This window comes from Helianthus annuus, chromosome 8, assembly GCF_002127325.2.
Source record: "Helianthus annuus cultivar XRQ/B chromosome 8, HanXRQr2.0-SUNRISE, whole genome shotgun sequence".
NCBI classification, from domain to species: Eukaryota; Viridiplantae; Streptophyta; class Magnoliopsida; order Asterales; family Asteraceae; genus Helianthus; species Helianthus annuus.
The window spans coordinates 19,493,035-19,516,560 of NC_035440.2; the positions used below are offsets into that span (position 1 = coordinate 19,493,035).

Here is a 23,526-nt window from a genome sequence, read left to right on the forward strand (position 1 = left end):
CGATCAGATCAGCACCGTAGCCCGAACTCGACATTAGACGTAGTCGACAGATGACTGCACCAACACTAACTAACAGGCTCCACCCATATAACATCAAATAAAACGTCCCGATTAAAAGAAGCTTACGGGCACTACCCAGTAAAACCGATCTGAACAAAACCACAACCTCTAAACACCCCAAAAACAGCTAAACAAATAACAGTTCTGGACACATGAATTACTTACGTAATCATATCGCACATTTGTAATTGAATCACACCACAAATGTGGGCTCGCACACTTACAAGGATCGTATACTAGAACAATTCACTAAACCGTACACAAGTTACAACCCCACTCAAAATACAAAGACAGTATTGTAAACCAGTAACGTACGAAGGAAAAACCTTGAAACTCAGATTGTCACATCATCCCCAACTTGAAAGAAATTTCGTCCCGAAATTTGACAAGTAATCCGAAACAGCAAAACGTTACGTTAACTCAGGATGACTGTGGATTTTCCGCGGGTACCACATCATCCCCAACTTGAAAGGGAATTTCGTCCCGAAATTCACCAATGACAGCAAAAGTTGGTACAACCACCTGAACGATTGAGTTCCACACCTTGAGTTCCAACGACTCTCACGATTGCTATACGACTATGCTAACGAATCCTGACGTCCTGGTCCATGATTTCAGTGGATTACACGCCAACTGCAACTTGTCACAAGCCATAGGTTCTAATAGGGGTATCATAAAAGTTTCATCGGACAAACACTACTTTGGATTCGAGGTATAAATATTATCGCGAACGTTATCCAATTCGCTAGGTAACCCGAGTTTGTGAGCCACATCACCGCTACCATCCAGAATTCTGGCTGTCCCAACATATCGTAGATGAAGCTTGCCACGCTTCTCCAAAGCGTACCGCACCCTCGCAGGGTGAGACTTTCGATTATGATACGTTCGCCTACAGCGAACTCCCAGTGTTTCATGGCAGTCACGCGTTGTCGTCAATCAATACCTGACCTAAGCAATCTTCAAGAGTTTCGAGTATAGTCCTGGATCTGTGATTAGGTTGTCACCCACCTTAGTCCAACAAGGAGATTAGCGTTACTATCCATGCAATGTCTCAAACAGAGCTGTATGCATACCAAAATGGTAACGACTGGATGTCCAAAGATAAGTGTCCTTCCAAATGTTTGCTAAAGTCAACCGCGCACATGTTCGCAACATGTCTTCGTGTGTCAGGATGGTTCATTGCCCTCTCCGGTTGTCCTACAGTGGTAAGCAATGCTCATGTCTAGACGTGAGCCAAGTGTGATATGTAATGCCGGTCGTAAATCAGGTATAGCTCAAAATCAAAGATAACAGAAGCTGGCACCTCATGCCTAAAAGCCGCATCTCTCATAATAATATTCACAGCTGCGAAGACTCGTCAGTTTATTTGATTGAAAGAAAGTGTGCTGATAACGCGAGACAATCAGCGATCACCCATGCGATATTGTTTCCGTTTCGATGTTTTGGTAAACCGGCGACAAACCCTATGGTCATCCGTTTCAATCTCTAAATAGGTGTTTCTGATTACTGACACAAACCAGAAGGTTTCTGATATTCCACGTTGACCTTCGCACAAGTCAAACGTCGTTCACATGCTTCGCTGTGTAGGCCTTCAAGCTCAGTTGCCAGTACAAGATTCTTCGATCCTAACATATTCCATCCAACCCATATGGCCAGCGTATCGAGGATGATGTGCCTTGCTCAACACAAGTTCCCTACAGTTGTTGTATAACAAGATCCACATTCGTTCCATGAGATTGCGTATATCGTCCGACCTGCCAACGATTGCTCCTCCATGCCCCGCATGGGTTCCACTTGAAAATTCTCTTCCCTCAGTTCTCCGGTTTGAACATAGCGAGCCTGATCAGGTAGGTTAGAGTTGATAGTGGGTTGCAAAGCTTGTACACGTCTAGGTTCCTCAGTCGTCATCGTAATCATGCAAAAGTTCCATTCAGCAATGCCATTACATGTTTTAGCTCCTTCGAAACAATGGTACATGGGAGGCCCTTGTGATCGGTCTAAATAGCGCATCTGGTACCGTCCAAGTAATGCCTCCAACTTAAATCCAAAGACAGTGGTTTCCATCGCTGGTTGTGCTTCGTGCAACTCTCCTTATAATTCCCCTACGTAAGCCATCACCTTCTCGTGTTGTATCGGTATGTAACTGGGACTCTGATTTGAACCATCATAATATACCACTAAATCACCCGCACCCTCGGGTAAAGATGATGCTTAATGCATTGCAGAGTTGGGATTCGAGAGCTGAAAAGATTAGAGCTGCGCGATCTTCAAAAATCCCGTGATGAATCTGCGATAGTATCCAGAGTGAGGCCAGGAATTGCTGCATCCCCAAGGGGATCTTTGGTGTCGATCAGTTTCTAACGAAATGGACCTTAGCGAGATCCACGTGTATTCCCACTTTATCGTTTATATGACCAAATATGCACCTCTCGAATCCAGAAGTTACTTTTTAACAAGACCTCGCGCGGAGTGGCTCCTCCCTCAGGAGTCCTCGTTCACTAGCTAATACTCGAATGAAGCTTGTCCCTCGCACTAGTCGACGGGTTGACAATACATGGTCGAGGCAAACGGTTCTTAACTGTTACCTTGTTAAGTTCTCGATAATACGTATGAGTATTCAGTGTTGCCCCTGCCGTGAGATCAACTGAGATTCTGACTAACAGTTGTGCAAGTAAGCCTGAAAGTTCCTAGAGTAGCACACCGAGAGGAGTCAAGAACAATTGGTGGATCCCCGATAGCCTGACAATCAGAAACGGTTGCTAACATAGCGAGGTAATCCCCCCCCCCCGTAGACACTTCTGGGTTTTCATCGCAGAATTGATGCTAACCTCTACACAACTCTGGTACTTTGGAACAGATGACGATTCTCCACTAGGGAGAGGGGTACGCAAAGCTTTCTTATCGCAGGGTATATCTGCGCGATGTATGGATAACCAATCCATAATAACTACTGCATCAAATTATCGAGGATGACAGAAGGAAAGTTGTCGTCGAATACTTGTCCCACAAGGTCGAGTTTACACCCCAACGAACATATGAAATTCTATTTGACTTGCCATCAGTTGCTGCCACTACAGGTTCGGTTTCAAGAAGCATCAGGGTTGACTAAAACAAGGCTACTTATACAAGTTACCATGCTGCTCTTATGCCTGGCGTCACCTTCACCAATCCTAAATACCCTTCCGTACGCATCATTTCCAGTGTTGTTTTCGTTGCGAGAATTCCTAGTACTGTCTTTATTCCCTTGGATGATGACACTTTGACTTAACACAGTCTGCCCTTGTCGTGGTCAACTTCATTTCCATACTATAAGCTATGATTACGAGTTCCTTGATGTTGCCGTGACCGTTGCCTCTGTTGTCGTTGCTTAAAACGGAGCCATACGATCTTTCAACAACAGGGTCCCTCTTGTCCCATTCTGTGTCGCGTCCTAAGGCACTACTCACTACGTGGGAAGTTACACATTCCATGTCCCGATTGATTCGTAAGAGTCGACTCCCATAAGTCATTTACTAGGGTTAAGGGTTCGGTTGAGGTCAATCTGCGAGAGTTCGTTGCTGGTAATCAGGGTCGTTCTAATACTGAGGTTGGTAAGGCACTACGCTCCTCCTCTTGTCCATCATTCTTGCAAGTTGACAGAGTAATACACGGTATGTTTCCAGAGCATTGCAGAAGTGATCGCACATCAGGGTCTAAGACGTCAATACATTAAGTTCCAGCAAACGAAGAGAAGTGAGGGAGGTATAGACCAATCATCCGACGTTGCAACATACAACTCAAGGACGTTCGTATAAGCACCTAACATTCTACGCAGTTCGCTAGGCATTCAGATGGGTGCTCAGGTAATACTCGATAGCATTGAGATTCGAAAGGTTTCAGAGAGAAGTGAAAAGGTCATGTTCGAGTAGGAGACAATAACTGCTATGGCTCCTATAGACTGTTATATTTCACATCAACCAAATAACGGAATGGAACCCCTTTTTCACTTGTTAAGCCTCACTGGGACTCACATGCACCCCCACATTATTATTATGTGTGCACCCACAATAATATTGCGATTTGCATGCTTATCTCAGTTCCTCCTAACTCGTGTCAAATGGTTCCTCAAACTCAAGTAGCAAACAAAGAACATCACAAAATAGGAGTTGTGAATGTCTAAGGAAACACCACACCATCAATCACATAACATATGCAAGTAGTACATGAATTCATATTGTTGTGCTAAGCGTACGGTCACATGCAATATCATACGTAAGTGTTCACTAGTTATGCAGTACAATGAGTAAACAAGAGACGAACCTTGCAGTCTGGAGCCGAGTGTCATGGTCGATTTTCATAGTTGTTCGGTTATAGTCCGGTTTTATAAAAACGTTTTAAAACCAAGTTCACTATAACCAGTGGCTCTGATACCAAACTGTCACACCCTCAAATTACCACCTAGGGAGTGTCCCTGTTAGGCGTGTGACGACTAGCAATGAGCCACCATTACATTGAATCACAAGATTAAAATGAAGTTCCATTGTTTAAAATACTGAAATCCCAAACATAAGTTATTCAAAACCATAAGTTCAGCGGAAGCGTTAATGTATCATAATGTAAATACTTTCCAATAACCATAGTAAATAAATGTTTGATAAATAAATCCATCAATGCAACCATGACCACTCTCGCCCTCCAGCCAGCAAGTTCCTACTTCCAAGTACCTAACAACCTGCGAGCATGTAACAAGTGTATCAGACAAAGCTGGCGAGTTCACAGTTTGGAAAACGTTTGTTACCAGTTGTACGTAAAACAGTTCAATAACCAATGCAAGTAATATTGTTAATATCTCAATTCCGAACAATGACGGCTCCTGAAATACACGACTGCCCTTCCCACGTACTCCTATCTAGTACTGGGCCAGACTGGGTCATTAGTTCACCTCCGTCCTCTACAGGAGCGGTGTGAGGGTGCCAAACCTAAGTAGCGCTACTAACCAATACCCGATGAGGGACTTACAAAAGATGATAGGTGAGAATATTAACCAATATACCCGTTTTTACCCAAAACCACTGACTGTCCCCAACCACTGGGACGCATGCTCGGATGTAGTGAACTCACCTTGGTTTGCTCGGTATGACTAGTTACCCATTCCAGTTAATCGACCAACCCTACCGTGGTTATCAATGAAATCAGTTTCGTGTATACATAAATCACATACTTGTTGCACATATTCCATCAGTAGCATACCAAGAATACACATAGCACTAATTATAACAGTTAATCATGTACATAACAGTTCGTTGCCATCACATAGCAGGTATTCAAGTTATACACATGTTCACGTCACCAACTCATATTTCGCATAACCCTTACATTGTTCATTCATCATTTACAAAGTATGCAATTCAACCAGGTTAATGACTCACTCTAGAGTGTGCGATCCGGAACCTAGTATCCTAGTGTATTGTTCGTATTAATGTGTGGCCCATTACATCAGTGTGCGTTTGAGCACCAATGCCCGGCCAAACCGTTTTTATGCAAATACATTTAAATATTCGTACGGCCCAGTTAGTATGCAAAGCCCATTTAAGTGTGTGGCAGGTTCGGTTTATTGTAATGGTCCTTTGCATAGGTGTGCGATCTCGAAGGAGATGTGCGACTACGTTATGTGTGTGCGACATGAAGTGTGTGAGTTTTGTTGACCTCGCCGTGTTCTACGGATCTACCATAACCCCCCAAGATTTACCCAACTAAACAGTTATTACCATACCCAACTTCACAATGCACACAAGCCCATGATCGATTAAACAGTTACACACTTTGAAGTTCATGCACCTAACCCAGTGTCTAGTAGTTTCCAGATCATTCATATTCATAGTCCAAACAATTGAACAGTAAGATCTTTCCAACAACAATTGAACATCATGCAACTCTAATTCATGAACCCATTCTCGTTATCAATTCTAATCTGGTTATGCATATTTAGATTCATTTATAATTGATCACATCATATAACACCAATGATTATCATCTAATATCGTGTGACCCTAATCTGCCGATCATCGACATGATCAGTTTCTACAACAGCTTATGATCGAGATTCATAACTCAAAACCCTACTTCATGCTTTGATCTCCTATTTACCATTACCCTACAACACGTAACACACATATCCAAGAACAACTATGGTACGAATCGACATATTGATAAGCATACTAACCGAGGAATGATCATCGCTGAACACATGTTATTATTTTCGAAAGAATGGAAACTCCGAATGGTGCGTTGCCGTCGGCTTCACAGGAGCAGACGAGAGGGCTAGGGTTTGTTAATAATTCTGTGAGTGCTAAATTATGGGAACCACCCTCATCTACTTACGTATGCGAGTGTATATAAACTATTATAATAGCCGGCCCAATGCACACCGTGTGTGTGCCAAGATGCCCATGTGCGGCCCATGTGGGTATTATATTAACCGACAACTATTAGATAACACACTTTGATTTGGCCGCTAATTTCTGATTGGACCTTTACTTGTGAACCTTTACATGAAATCGAGATAGTCACATGTATGGCCGACAAGCTTGACTTTATCAACAAATCCACATGTGACTAAAACTTGAATTTGTTGTCATCTTGTAAATGCTTCCCATTGGATGTTTAATAGGTGAATCCTCATTGGACCACCATTAGGTCCAATCACAAACTATCTTGCCAACATGCTTTGCCATAATGTGAATACTTATATCTTGACTTTAGACATTAATCGGCCAATGTTACCATATTTAAATGATGACATCACTTGTGATGTCATCCACTCGTGATGTCATCCCCGATCAGATCAGCACCGTAGCCCGAACTCGACATTAGACGTAGTCGACAGATGACTGCACCAACACTAACTAACAGGCTCCACCCATATAACATCAAATAAAACGTCCCGATTAAAAGAAGCTTACGGGCACTACCCAGTAAAACCGATCTGAACAAAACCACAACCTCTAAACACCCCAAAAACAGCTAAACAAATAACAGTTCTGGACACATGAATTACTTACGTAATCATATCGCACATTTGTAATTGAATCACACCACAAATGTGGGCTCGCACACTTACAAGGATCGTATACTAGAACAATTCACTAAACCGTACACAAGTTACAACCCCACTCAAAATACAAAGACAGTATTGTAAACCAGTAACGTACGAAGGAAAAACCTTGAAACTCAGATTGTCACACAACTGACCCGACACGTTTGATAACCTCGAAAGGTCCTATGTATCTCGGGCTTTTCTTGCCTTTCTTACCAAAACGCATCACTCCCTTCCAGGGTGATACTTTAAGCAACACTTTATCACCTACTTCGAAGTGAAAATCTTTACGCTTTGGATCTATGTAACTTTTCTGCCTATCTCGGGCAGCCTTGAGACGGTCTCAAATCTGGACAATCTTGTCCGTCGTTTCGAAGACTATCTCTGGTCCTGATAATTGGACATCTCCAACTTCCGCCCAACAAACAGGCGATCTACACTTTCTACCGTATAATGCCTCGAAGGGCGCAACCTTAATGCTGGTATGGTAGCTATTGTTGTAGGAGAATTCGATTAATGGTAGGTTCTTATCCCAACTACCACCCAAATCGATCGCACATGCTCGTAGCATGTCTTCCAACGTCTGAATAGTACGCTCACTCTGACCGTCTGTCTGAGGATGGTAAGCCGTACTAAAATTCAAACGTGTGCCCAAAGATTGCTGGAAACTTTTCCAAAAATGCGACGTGTATCTAGTATCTCTGTCCGAGATAATAGACACAGGTATGCCATGTAAGGCTACAATCTTATCAACGTATAACTGGACTAACATGTCGGAGCTATAAGTCTCCTTGATGGGTAAGAAATGTGCTGACTTAGTCAGTCTATCAACTATAACCCATATTGTATCATTTCCTTTTCTTGTCTTGGGTAACTTGGTAATAAAATCCATAGTTACCATTTCCCCACTTCCACTCGGGAAGTTCAGGCTGTTGTAGCAAACCTGACGGTTTCTGATGCTCGGCTTTAACTTGCGCACATGTCAAGCATTTAGCTACGTGAGTGGCTACAGACTTTTTCAAGCCTATCCACCAATAATTTGCCTTTAGATCCTGGTACATCTTATCAGCTCCAGGATGAACGGAATATTTGGAACTATGGGCTTCCTGGAGAATAACTTCTCGTAGTCCTCCATAAATTGGAACCCATATTCGTCCATTCAATCTTAGAATTCCATCTTTGCTAAGAGTTAACTGTTCCTCAGTTACTCCTAGCTTTTCATTAGGATAGTTAGCTTCCAACACAGCTTCTCTCTGTGCAGCTAACAACCTTTCAATCAAATTATTCTTTACTTCAATGCTCTTGGCATTGATTCGGATGGGTTTCACCCTTTTCTTTCGACTCAAGGCATCAGCGACTACATTCGCCTTGCCGGGATGGTATCTGATTTCACAATCATAATCATTTAAAGTCTCCATCCAACGGCGCTGCCTCATGTTTAAATGCTTCTGATCAAACAGATGTTGAAGGCTCTTATGATCAGAATAGATCACAAACTTGATACCATACAGATAATGCCTCCACAGTTTTAGTGCGAACACAACGGCACCCAACTCCAAGTCATGGGTGGTGTAATTCTTTTCATGCACCTTTAACTGTCTCGAAGCATAGGCAATAACCTTGCCTTTCTGCATAAGCACACATCCCATGCCAGTGTGTGATGCATTGCAGTAAACTACGAACTCTTCGGTACCTTCAGGTAATGTCAGCACAAGAGCGTTGCTTAACTTCTGTTTCAAAATATCAAAGGACTCTTGCTGCTTAGGGCCCCAAACGAACTTTACTTTCTTCTTGGTCAAGGAAGTTAGGGGCGCAACAATCCTTGAAAAATTTTCGATGAAACGCCTGTAATATCCTGCCAATCCCAGGAAACTACGAATCTCTGTCGGCGTCTTCGGCTCTTGCCAATTCATGACAGCTTCCACTTTAGTGGGATCCACTTGGATACCACGTTCGCTGACAACATGTCCAAGGAATTGGACTTCTCGAAGCCAGAATTCACATTTAGAGAATTTGGCATAGAGTTTCTCATGATGTAGGAGTTTGAGAATACAGCGAAGGTGTTTCTCATGGTCAGCTTGGTTCTTTGAGTAGATAAGAATATCGTCGATGAAGACGATGACGAATTTGTCTAAGTACGGCTTGCAAACACGATTCATGAGATCCATGAACGCGGCTGGTGCATTAGTGAGCCCAAAAGGCATCACTAGGAACTCATAATGACCATAACGAGTCCTAAATGCGGTTTTATGTAGGTCTTCATCTCTAACCTTCAGTTGATGGTAGCCTGACCTCAAGTCAATCTTCGAGAAATAACTTGCCCCTTGTAACTGGTCGAACAAATCGTCGATCCTAGGCAAAGGATACCTATTCTTTTTCGTGACTTTATTAAGCTCGCGATAATCGATGCACAGACGCATCGATCCATCCTTCTTTTTGACAAACAAGACTGGTGCTCCCCAAGGAGACGAACTAGGTTTGATGAAACCCTTAGCTAGCAGTTCATCCAGTTGTGTCCTCAACTCCTTCATTTCGGTTGGTGCTAACCTGTAAGGTGCTCTAGCAACAGGTGCTGCTCCAGGATGATATCAATCCTGAATTCCACTTGCCTATCTGGTGGCAAACCAGGTAGATCTTCAGGGAAAACTTCTGGGTATTCCGAAATAACGGGAATGTCTTCTATCTTCGGTTTAGACTCGTCAATAATCACTTGTGCCATGTAGATGACACAACCCTTCTTTAAACATCTTGAAGCCTTGAGCATAGTCACTTGCTCAGGCAGTCCATACTGGGTATCTCCCCGAATTGTAAGCGATTCACCAGACGGAGTCTTTATCACCACTTGCTTTCTGTTGCAGACGATTTGGGCCTGGTTGTGAGATAACCAGTCCATACCCAATACTATGTCAAAACCGACCAATTTAAAGGGAAGTAGAGATAGAGGAAAAGAGTGGTTCTTAATGGATATCACACATCCATCTAACACAGTGGAGACGGTTTCTATGGTGCCATCTGCTAACTCTACCTCATAATTCACATTTAAGGTTTTGACAGGTAAATTCAGCAATTTGCAAAACTTATTATCTACGAAGGACTTATCAGCGCCTGAATCAAAAAGTACTCTTGCAAAGATATCATTTACAAGAAAAGTACCTGTGATCACGTTATCCTCTTGCACAGCTTCTTTCGCATCCATCCTGAAGACTCTTGCATTGCTCTTCTTGGCCTCTTCAGGCTTCTTGGCGTTTTTAGGGCAGTTGGTTTTAATGTGCCCCTTCTCATTGCAACTGTAGCAGGTTGCATCCTTCAGCTTTTTGCAATCCAAGGTCTTGTGGTCCTTGGACTTGCATATCCCGCAAGCAAATGACTTTGACTGAGTCTGCGATTTCGATTCGAGTCTGCACTTTCCAAAATGTTGCCTCTTGCAAATCTTGCACTTGGGCTTCTCACCAGATTGATGACCATCCTTCCTTGACTCAGACCCTCTCTTGTTGTCACCGTTTCCACGGTGCTTCTTGCTCGACCTTCGTGAATTATCATCCTCACGCTTTCTCTTCTCAGCTTCTTTGTTCCTCAGCGATCTTAGTCTGACCACATCCAGAGTGAGGGACAAAGATATGTCAGCTACAGATCTAAAGGTCGCTGGCCGAGAGACCTTTACGCTTGCCTTTATTTCGGGGGCTAAACCACCGATAAAACAAGCTATTCCCTTTGGTTCCGGGGTTACCAGATACGGAACCAACCGGGACATTGTGTTGAAGCTCGTGAGGTAAGCTTGACAGTCAAGGTTCGTCATAACCAACGATAGGAAGTCGGACTCAATCTTTTCAACCTCATGTTGAGGGCAGTAATTTTCCTTGATGAGAGAAATGAATTCCTCCCACGTCATGCTGTACAAAACAGCCTTCCCCGAGGCCTGAACCAGAGATCTCCACCATGCAAGGGCTTCACCCTTGAATGACTGCGAAACAAACTTCACCACATCTTTCTCTGCACAACCACTGATGTCCACCACGGTGTCCATCTCGTCTAACCAAGTCATGCAATCTACCGCGCCCTTCTCCCCAGTGAAATCTCGGGGTTTGCAAGATACGAAATACTTGTAGGTGCAACCCCTGGCGCGAGATGCATCAGTAAACACTTTCTCTTTAGGACGTACACTGTTTTCATTGGATGAGTGCTTATCATCGTCCTTATTAGGCTTAGACGGAGTCGAGGGTGGTTTGCTGTGAGATTTTGAGTGGGTTTTTGGCTTTGAGTGTGGTTTAGATATGGTTCTGCTCCGGGACTCGGTGTACTCTTCGTATTGTCGATCTAAGGCTGCCTTAACAGCGCCATCGACTAGAGCTTTCAATTCAGCGCCCGTCAATTGAACCTGGGCGTTATCATATTCATCTTCTTTCGAATGACTATTCACCTCATTTGGATCAGCCATTGTAACTTGAATCTGCTAGAGAAGATAATGACAAAGTTTTATTTAGGAGTTTATTATGGAATTGTCTTTTATGGCAATTCATTAACCATGGTAAACATAGACCATATCTGATTAATTTGTTACTCACTTTTATTTAGGATTTGAATATAACTTATCCTAATTACAAATAATATTGTTAGTGGCACAAAAGCCTAGTCACAAGGACGTTTTTATAATATAAGCCGGGATTACAGAGAATCAAGGCATGAAGGTTTGAACCGTAGTCCTTTTACCTTATCTGACAGGGAGTCATAGACTACCACTGCCTTTTGTCTTATATGACAATAAGTATGGCCCGTAGGCACTACATCACTAATGGATGTTTAATAAATTTGGCCCGTAGACACTACATCGCTAATGGATGTTTAATAAGTTTGGCCCGTAGGCACTACATCGCTAATGGATGTTTAATAATTCTGGCCCATAGGCACCACATCGCTAATGGATGTTTAATAAGTTTGGCCCGTAGGCACTACATCGCTAATGGATGTTTAATAATTGATCATCTTCATTGACGATTTAACCCATGATTTACAAATCATTAATTTGGGCTTTAGAATCCTTAAAAGGATTCTTATATAAGAATGATGCGTGCGATTTTAACGAATCACATCTGCCAAAAACGTTAACATGTTTACAGAGATTAACAGAGAATCTGAATCTTTTAAATCAGGTCTTACCATCTTGGCCGGGTCTTATAATGACACCTGGCTAGGTTTCACCATTAAGATTCTTTATTTAGGCAGATTTAATTTAAAAGGAATGATTTTTGATTTATTTCATATATAATAACAAAAATGAAATTTATAACATAACATTCCATTAATTTCAATAATGATTACACGCTGCCCTAAACGGGACTTTTTTTTAAATAAATAAATACCTACGCAGAGGTTTATAGAAAAACAAGTCCACGCAGGGACCAAATACAAGATAGATGTCCGCACAGGGACTAAAAGATAAGTCCACGTAGGGACTTAAATGCAATTTTCCACGCAGGGACTAAAACACGATAAATGTCCACGCAGGGACTAAATTGTAATAACAATACAACAGTATATAAGGAGACTAAGGATCTCGTTTCTTCCTCCCTTTTAGTAGATTTGCTAAACCTTTGAGGAATCCACGATTACTCTTACGTTCTTTTTCGAAGTCTCGTTCCACTCGGTTTAGACGGTGGAGTATTTCTTCTTGCTCCGGTGGAGAAAAACGTGGTTGCTGCGATGGTTGCTGAACCGGAGGTCTAGGAGGTGCTGGATACCCATGAGCTGAGTAATCTGGTCTCCAAGAGGTTCCATGGAGGGCATTGTAATTAGCCGCTACCACATATGGATCGGCATCATAGTTATAGTTGTAGTGCGTGTGAGACGGCTGCTCAAACGGATTGTACGCGGTGGAACCGCTGTACGCCGGTATCGGATTATCATAGCCGAAAGGTGGCGGAGGTGGTGCAACTGGTGCAGAATTCACCTCTGCAGGGTGACCCGAAGGTTCCCCTAATTGTGGTTCTTCAGGCACTGACGGAAAGTGACTCGCACTCGAGTGGCGAGGGGTGCTGAAATGGAATTCCCCTCCTCGGGTGGACATCCATGCGCCTGATCTTCTACGCCTTAGCGGATCTGGAGGTGCTTGCTGAACTTGTGGCGGTGGAGGCGGTGGCGTAACTGCCACGAAACGCGAATCCTCGGAGGGATCCTGCTGCTGCTGTTGGTCATGAGGCGAGAAATGATGAGAAGGTGTGAAGTACCAATCACATTGATCAAACCTCGCCTGGTAACTGTCGGGACCTTGATAGGGTGTTCCATGGAAGGATGACCCATCAGAGATCTCGATTGGATGATTGGGAATACCCCTTGCAGGTTCTATGGGATCCGTGTCTTCATCCATATCCACTGCATTATCTTCGGAAAAGTGATCCTCTGGTCCTAAAGGGTTATAACCCGTAGGTTCTTGGACATAATCAGCCGGGTTAAACTGTCCTACGAAGAAAGGTGAAGGATCACCATAAGAATGGTGCGAAAGAGATCGCTGGAGAGGTATAAACGAGGGTTGAGGGTTATTGGGTTCATTCTCTGAGTTTGGTCCGAAAGAATGACGGTATGAAGGTGTTGAACTGTGCGAGGTAAAATGTCTTGCAGGTTCAAAGAGGTTCCTTCTACGCCTCTGTGGTTCCTCACTTCTTGTACTGGAGCTCGCATGTTCGAAGGTCCGGCCTCGTGATCATTGTATGTAGTGATCGGGCCTTTGCCACTTCCTCCTCTTCCTCTTCTAATTGCTGGTGGCATATTTCCTGCTTTCAAAACTTTAAATCACAATAAACAATAAAAAGACAAACTGGAATAACAATTCGAATTTGTCCTATGTTCTTGTCTAGACTCGAATATGTGCAATTGTGTCATTGAGATTAAACACAGAAGGATAGTGTTTAATTCACTCAACGTTGGCTCTGAAACCAACCTGTCACACCCCGATTTCCACGTGTCTCACCGGTGGGCCCGGTGGGGGATTACCGTGACGTAGTTGGCAACAATATAGTCAAACCACACAATATATGAATGCACAGCGGAAGCATAAAGATAAATATATTTCTACATTGAATGTAATATCAAAGTATCACCATTGTTGAAATAAAATACTCAGGGGATCAATAATAAGATAAAAATAATTGCTCAACAGACGTAGGCATCTTAAGCTTGCGAGACTCTTTATTGATGCTAAGGAGAACTATCCAGCCAATTACGCCTAGTACCTGCATTTAGTCTTTTTGGGAAAATACGTCAGTTTACACTGGTAAATACACTCAACCGACACTTTTGTAAAATGTTTAATAAAATTGATTTGAATGCACAAGGCACAAACTCTTTATAACTTGGGAGAATTATTTAAATTTATAATCTTGTGAACGGATTACATGTTCCTTATGCATTCAGTAGCCCGGATCTTGTCCGGGTTAAAGATTAATAGACGCACCACATCAACTATTTATGCACTGACGAGTGTACGCCTACACTCCGCGCTGAGGTCGTGGCCATTTCGTAAAATGCTGCCAGGGATATCCGGGACATGGTCATTAACCCCCAAAGGCTTTTAAGTAAACAAAACTGTTTAAACGAGCCGATCAAATTATTCAATTAACCACCAAACGATGGAAGATTTGATGCCCGAACAAGCGGTAATCTATATACCGTAATCCAAGCCCGTATAACGGAAAATAAGTTAAAAGTATTTACCTTTGCAAGTATAAATCCTTAATCGAATAAATTGCAAATAGCTTTTACTGGTCTCCTATGCTGGAACGAAGATTTAAAATAACCTATTAGAATCCTAACGGGTCTTTAATTTAGCCGTAGCTTAGACCGGTCAGTTTCAAAGGATAGTTACGGCTTAATCGCGTGAAAGGCGAAAACCGTGAATGGAATGTGATTTGGACCCAACAAGTTTGAAGACTTGTTTTATATGGGTATAATTACCGATTATGCATTAAATCGCAAAATAGCATTTCTGTTGACTTTTTCTATGCAAGTTTGACTCGACATTCGGACTAGTTAGAGTGGGAATCAGAGGGTTCCCTTTTAGGGGTTTAAAGCCCACGTGATTACCAACATATAACTACCTTTGATTCGACAAACAACTGGACCATTTGTGATTTATCGTAAAGTCAATCGTTAATTACGACGGATTGACTTTTAAGCTAAACTATGCAAAAACTAAACCACAAAAGGGTAGGCATACTTACAGAAGCTTGGTGCACGACCAAAGATGTTAGAAGAATGCTTTAGAGCTCCTGAAGTGAACTAGAAGGCAGGTTTGAGGTGTGTTGAACATGGTGCATTACATTGCCTTTTATAGTGAAATTTCATGCACAAGATCATTACAACTCATCCTATAATTGTTCATGGATGATCAGCAGGTGTCCCTGAGTGCTAGGGGACATGTAGGGGGCGCCTATGCTTCAATTAATGCATCCAAGATCATTCACAAGCTCAAACAGTGAATCTGCCCATGTTTTCTGCATCTGGGGACTTGACGCGGCCCGCATTAAGGATCAGGCCACCTTTACGCGGGCCGCCTGAATCCTTAAGTCAGTAAACGAATCTGCAGGTGGCTCGCGGCCCGCATTAAATCACCCATATCTTTAACGCGGCCCGCCTCAGGCTTGATTTTCAAGATTTTTAAATCTTTTGTAATCATTGACCTGTCCTTTTGGTTTCGAAGGGGTAACTTTGCGATTTGGGCCTCGATTATTTACAAATAAGGGCCTCGTGACTATTACCTGCATTGTTAAGTCCCCGGTTAGTTTAATTACTATCCGAAAAGCCTTAACTTTCATTGTTGACGCTTTTAACCCCTCGCATACGAATTTGATCATAACTTTCTCGTTTTAAAACGAAACTTCGCGAAATTTATATCGTATATTCTAGTGAGCGTATTTTACTGTTACAAAGTCTTGGGTTCGTCAAAGGGTCACTCAGAGGTATAAATTAAACATGTTGACACAATTAACCCCTATAGTTTGTAGTCTCTCACTTTCTTCTGCATTTCGCTCTGTACGATCCATGATTTATTCGTTTGAAGGTACGAGCATCATTTAGGGTTACTATACAGTATAATTACCCCTCGTTGACATTTTTAACCCTCGAATTTACATACTTTCAAGGTTTGTCAACTTTAGTCCTTTATTTAGTATTTAATACTACGTGTAAACTCAAGACACGTGTCAATACATTATTGGACACAAAATTTCGAGGTGTTACAGTTTGTTTAGGGGTATTCTAGTCAATCCAAGTCAATAGTTTCTCTCTCCTCTAATTCCCCCCCCCCATTTTTAAACGTTAATAACTCTTTCATACGACATTATTTTTTTATAAAAATTGCACAAAAAACGAGCGTTTTTTATCTTTAAAACGAGTATACTATTGCTATATTTTCGAAAAAAAATTTTTGAAAACCCGGTTGCGTAAAACGCAATGGAAAAAAAACCTAAAAGATGACATTTTTCTAAAACGTAATGCACCAAAATTACAAAGAAATGTCTTATTTGTAAAACGCAATGACCAGAAAACACAAAGAAATGTGTTATTTATAAAACGCAATAGCCTAAAAATACAAAAGAAAGTGTACTTTCTAAAACGCAATGGACTGAAAACACATAAAAATGTGTTTTACCTAAAACGCAATGCACCAAAAACACAAAGAAATGTCTTATTTCTAAAACGCAATGGCCAGAAAACACTTAAAATGTCTGTTTTCTAAAACGCAATGGACTGAAAACATATAAAAATGTGTTTTACCTAAAACGCAATGCATAAAAAACACAAAGAAATGTCTTATTTACAAAACGCAATGGCCAGAAAACACTTAAAAATGTCTTCTTTCTAAAACGCAATGGCCTAAAAAAAAGAAAGTGTTCTCTCTAAAACGCAATGAACTGAAAACACCTAAAAATGTGTTTTACCTAAAACGCAATGACTAAAAACAGTTCAAAAATGTGGTTTTCTAAAACGCAATGACCAGAAAACGCATAAAAATGTCTTAGTTTTAAAACGCAATGGCATAAAAACACCAAAGAAAGTGTTCTCTCTAAAACGCATTGAACCAGGACAATAGTTGTCTGTGAATTGTCTGAACCAAGAATGCAGTTCTAAAACGCAATGGCATAAAACTGTCTACGAATGCAGTTTTCCAGAGGCAAATTTACAGAAAATTAATTTTTCTCAGGCATTTTTATTAAAGCAATTTAATCGAATAACAAAATTCCGAGCTGACCTGGGCTCTGCCCCTTGGACCCCGCCAGGGGCTGCCGCCCCTGGGACCCTGCTAACAGGGGCGCTGCCCCTAGACCCCCGCGAAGATCGTAAAACGCAATGAGTAAATCAAAAACCCAGATCGTAAAAATGAAATTAAAGAATTTCTTACATGGATCGAAGCCGATTTCTTCATCGATTGACGAAATTTGAATGACAGAAACACTTATCAGCGACTGAATCGAACGGATCGAGTGATTATCTTCAAAATCACGGGAAAAAACGAGATTTTGAATGAAATTAAACTGGGTTTTCTTCAAAAAAAGCTGAAGAACACGTTGATCGGGTATTTGAATCATTGATTGATGACGAAAATTGCACTATAATGTAGTGATTATTGAGATAGTAAGTGAAGAAAAGGTTGAAGATGGTTGGTTTTGAAAATGGTGGGTTTTGAAGTAACTGGGAGAAGAAGGAAGAAGGATGAGATTGACTAAAATACCCTTTCTCTTTATTTTAAAATTTGCCAGATGTCATAATCCTATTGCTTTCTATCCTACCTAGCCAAAATAAACTTCATATTTGATCCCCACCCTAGACTATAATATCATTATCTATACTATATTATAATGCATGAGGAAAAGGTATTTTAAGATACCCAAAAAATAAGAACTCCCCCCCCCCTTATTTATAGAAAGACCCCTAAAATGAGGGCAGTTTGGTCTTTTAAACACTATTTATTTTTTAACCCCTAAACTTATTACACTTAGGTCCCTGTGGTTTTAACAAAATTATAGATAATTAGTTACAATTTACCCCTCCACAACAAACTTATAATTTTTTTTACATATTCTTGACATATCTTATAAACTATATTGTTTAACAAAAATCCAAAGATAACATGACGATTTACACATTTTTGTCGACGTTTCGGTAGTTGTTTTGTTAAATATCGACACACGGATTAAAAGATACAAGTCGATAATGCTTTAATGTACAAATGATTGAAGAAGAAAACAACAACTAATATTTTCAAAATAAATAAAGTTAAAATCTTTTTAGTACAAAATAAAGATAATATCACTGCCCTAAATTTATTTTTCTATTTAGGTTTTTTCTACATGTTCATTGTTTCTTTGTATAGCTAATTATTTTTGTCTAATTGAGAATTGATGTAAACTACTACATGTTGCATATTCAAGGAATGAACAGACTTACCAATATTAGCATTAAAAACAATACTTAAAACACATGAAGAACATTATCAATGTCAAACACAAATAAAACGACGGCTCCCAGGCGAGCTAAATAGTTGTAGTTACAGGTAATTCTAAAAAAAAGCTTAAGATCTTACAAAAGGTTCATTTTTCGGTGGAAAACGAATGGTTGACAAACCTCATGCATGTACCTATTAAACAAAAAAAAAATTAAAAGACCAGCACTTATAATTAATACTTGTGACTGATTATATTACAAACAAATATAATGAATTTAAAATTTAAAGTGGAAACATTAAATGAAATCGATAGTCTTTTATAAATTACTTACATTTTTTACCCCAAAAATCTCTTTCGTACATTCAAAATTTAAATTGTTCTCAATTTCAAATGGCATACTGTATATGAAATGGACTACATAATCAATACTATATATAAGGTAGCTTTAATCATGTAGCACTTTTTAAGGGGTACAAAACTTGGAACCATTTGTACAATGCTCTAAAACACAAATGAACTTTACTAGCTGCAAATACAATGAATTATGTTGGGCGGGTTTTCAAATTTCAAACCCCCTAAACATTTTCAGATCTTGAACAAAACCACCACTCCTCAGACCTCTCCCCTCTACTCCATTGTTTCCGCCATCACTCCAGCTTCTTCCCTTATTTTCTTTCGGTAATTCAAAATTCATCATTCTTCTCTTTTTCTTTCTGTATCTCAGGAAAAAATATTCAAACTTTAGCTGGGTTCTCTTTCTGTATCTCAGGCAAAAAAAAGATCTAGAGAAACTGAGAGCCCATGTCAGTTAAGTACAAAGCAGGAGAGATCGACATTGATTCCTGTACTCTGGCCAAACATCTTCAAAGGAGGGTAAGATCCCATCTGCATGCAGCTGTTGTTTAATTGTATAGCAGGATATTGTTTTTGTGTACAGCAGGCTTAAATCTCCATCACATGGATCTGAGTTTAGACCAAGTTGCAAGATCGCTGGGGTTTCAGGTACATTCGGCCAAACCGCTAAACCATTTTTTTATATAACTGGTCGATTCAAATTGACGTGATTTGGGTCCATTTGAGTTTCGTTTTGTAGGGGTTTTGATTTTGGAGTTGGGGTAGCTACATTATACTTGTTATATGTAGCACATAATTCATGTATATGAATCTTCGTGAAAGTAGGGTTTTTTATATAGACCCTAACTTTTAATCACATAGATTCATGAATTACGACACACAACGACTTGATCATAATAATGATTACAAGAGTTTGCCAAATAGAATTCATCTAAGTGATGATAATTTAATTTCTGATAGCCTCATTTCATACTGTTTTACAATGGTGACAGTCTAGATGTTGTTTGTGCCCAAGATGACATGTGCACGGGAAGTAATCTGCTGCGGGATTGCAGATGCAAGGTATCTACCTTGTGCATCCCATATTTTCTACAAGCTTGTAACTTTTTTGTCATGTTACTAATCTGCATGGTATCTACCATAGTGTTACTTGTTTTAGGATCTATCATATTTTGCATTTTTAGGGTTCTTCTGTTGATACTAATGGAGTCTGTGGATGATGATCCTGATGTTGTAGAAAGATGCCCAAAAAGTCGTTACATTCAGGTATGATTTGGTTTTAGTTCAAAACCGTCTATTGATTATTATTATTAATTTTTTCGTAGTTTGAATATTGACCAGATTCTTCATTGTTTTCTGTTTTAGTATAATGAGTTGCTGGGAAGAGGTGCATGGAAGACAATGTAAGACTTCCATCCTGTTTTCTTACATTTAAATTTGTATATTATGTTGATTTTCAATGCGTAATGATGCTTATTTTTCTGTTATTTATTTATTTTTTGGTATTTGCAGATACAAGGGGTTTGATGAAGTTGAAGGAATCGAAGTTGCATGGAGCCAAGTGATGTTAGATGATACTATGCAAAAACCTGAATATCTGGAGAGAATTTACACCGAGGTTCAGTTACTAAAGATGCTAAAACATGAGAACATAATCAAGTCATATGTTTCTTGGGTGGACGACGAGAAGAAAAGGGTTAACATGATTACTGAACTGTTTATCTCGGGGGATCTGAGGCAGTAAGTTGTTTTCTGTTTGTTCTTGTTCTTGCGTTTAAATAGGGTCTGATCTTTGTTTTCATTTGTGTTTAGATAGCGCGAGAAGCACAGGAATGTTGATTTGAAGGCTATCAAGAACTGGGCCAGACAGATCCTTCAAGGCTTGGTTTATCTGCATGGTCATGAGCCGCCTATTATTCATAGAGATTTGAAATGTAACAACGTATTTGTTAACGGAAACCATGGACAAGTGAAGATTGGCGATCTTGGATTTGCAACGTTAATGCTCCGCCCCACCACCAAAACTTTGATTGGTAAGCCATTAGATCATGCATGCATATGGAACTGGAAGCTTTCATTTATTATAAGCGTAATCTAAATGGTTTACTGGATTGCAGGAACCCCTGAATTCATGGCTCCGGAGCTTTACGAAGAGGAATACAATGAACTTGTTGACATTTATTCATTTGGTTTGTGTATATTGGAGCTGATAACTTGTGAATATCCATACAGCGAATGCAAAAATCATGAGCAAATATATAAAAAAGTTATATCTGTAAGTTAATCTTTGATGGACTATTTTCTATAATTATGCGGGTGTTTCGTTACATGTTTTGGAACTAATAACTTATTATTGTGATCTTGGTCTTCCTGTTTTGCAGGGGATAAAACCCGGTGCTGTTTCAAAAGTCAAAGATCTACAAGCCAAGGAGTTGATAGAGAAGTGTTTGGTCCCGGCATCTCAAAGATTGCCCGCAAAAGAGCTTCTGAAAGATCCATTCTCGCGCCAGAAAGTATAAAAGACAATCCGGTTGAAGTCGACTTGTCAACATATCCAATGGACATTGACGATAACAACAATATGGTTTTGTCGGGTAGCTCATGTGTGAAGAGCAAAACTACTAGCACCTGTTTACCTTCACTTGAATTTCAGCGTGTCGGGTACCATTACTTTATAATTACATTTGTTTTGTTTGGCAATCACATAATTCTTAATTTTCCTCGGTATGTTAAAGGGTTGCTTCATAGAAAGAGGCAAACTTTGACTTTAAAGGTCAGAATTAATTGATAAACTAGCATAAACGAGTATTGCGTTCCAATTTGTCACCCCGCAGCATCACGCGGGTATCCTACTAGTCTTTCCATATTCAATTTAAGTAGATATATTATACAGAATAGTCAATAGATTGATATTAACGGACACTCACTTTTAATAGTATGTATAATTACAACCATAAATGAATCTTCCATTATTTGTGGTTATGCATTAAACCCTTCCCAATGAATTTTTTTTTAACAACCAACGACAACATTTTATTGCCAAAAGGAGGGGCCAGCTAGACACTAGAAGTCCCGAAAAACAGAGAAAGGCAAAACATTACATAATCAAATCCCTAATATTGAAATCACACCAACGATCCCAGTTTAAATTCCCGACCTTCCCTATGAATTGATGTTGGGTTAGTCTTGTTATTGTCTAATAATCTAAGAGGCTAACTAGTAAATGTTGATTATGGAGTCGTATTTTAGGTAAAAAAAATAGAGTATTTACTTAGTTATCTACTTTCCTATTTGAGTAAGCTAGGTTTCTTGTTTTTTAAAATGTTTTTTTTGTTGCAGAAGATATCTAATCGGATTTGCATGTAGGTGGACGGGAAAAATTCGTCAAAGCATACGACTTTAAATCTAGTTAGCATATAGAGAAGAATAACGGTAGAAGCACCAGGGTAGAAGACTTGTCTTTTTCGTTGATCGGTGGTTAATAACAGTGTAGTTCTAGGACCTAGTAAGAGGGATATCAAGATTGGTCAAGAAGGGTTGAGTTGTAAAGAAGAAGATGGCAATGATACCTACAAAAGATGGGCTGACAAGATTTAGCAAAAGTAAGTAACTTTGGGGGTCTAGTCTCGTTTCGTTTAGCAAGTAAAATAAATCCGAAAAAGCAGGTGGCTTAGTTTTCTTGGTCGGTGGAATAAGGTTGTTGAAGTGGGAGGTTCCACCTAAGTTTGATCGTGTTGTTTCATTTGTAGAGACTCTGTCTAGCCAAAAGGGAATAATTGCAATGGGTGGCTCGAATTCTTTTCGCAGTAAAACCAACACGTGTAACACGAAAGAAACGAAACATTGAGAGGATGAGGTATTCAATTTAGCGACGTGGAAGATGGTAGAGAGGATGTGTTGGACCTACAAACGAATAGATAATTGCAAAAGCCAAAACATGCTACTAAGATCATATGAATAATCAAGTTTTGGTGTGCATCTCCTCCCAGAGATAGTGCTTCTTGAACACTAACCGAGCATTTGTTTTAAGACTTCAACGATCTATTGAAGACGTGAGACAACAGTTCAAGAAGAAGAAAAGTTTGTTCATGGCCAAAGCTCTGTTGAAGACAAAGCACTGATTAAGAAGACCAAACATTTGTTTGTGACCAGAACAGATGTTTGGATCAAGACAATGAAGGTTTAAGGAAGAGTGCTTCAATGTAAAAGTACATGTTTAGAACAGATGATAGATAGTCTAGAACAGATGTTACATTCCATCAGATTATTTCTAACATCAGGTGATGTCAGCCTTGATTACCAAGATGTTTGTATCTTTGTATAAATAGATCCCACCTGTTAGAGATCTAGCTATCATATCATACACATTTATTTTGTACGAACAATCTAAGTGGGTGATCAGGCTGAGGGGGTAGTTTGCATAATCATTCTTGTAATTGTAATCTTTGGAATATCAATATAAAACAATTTGATAAACTTTCCATTCTTGTGTGCTCATTTATTTCCCTTGTAATTCATCTTTCCATTTTCATCATACTTCATTTATTTACATCAAATACTTCACTTATTCACACACCAAAGCACACAAGTTAAAACTCAGAT

At 40.1% G+C, this 23,526-nt stretch overlaps 1 protein-coding gene across 1 annotated transcript; it reads left to right on the forward strand.

Annotated features, from left to right (window-relative positions):
- The first annotated feature begins 19,939 nt into the window (after nucleotides 1-19,939).
- On the forward strand, nucleotides 19,940-22,521 carry LOC110869302 (probable serine/threonine-protein kinase WNK4). Its single transcript, XM_035975922.1, is given in 9 exon segments — nucleotides 19,940-19,986; nucleotides 20,109-20,190; nucleotides 20,290-20,327; nucleotides 20,437-20,664; nucleotides 20,737-20,957; nucleotides 21,042-21,199; nucleotides 21,306-21,417; nucleotides 21,420-21,585; nucleotides 22,413-22,521. Coding segments are annotated over 9 exon segments (1,161 nt in total).
- Nucleotides 22,522-23,526: the final 1,005 nt, after the last annotated feature.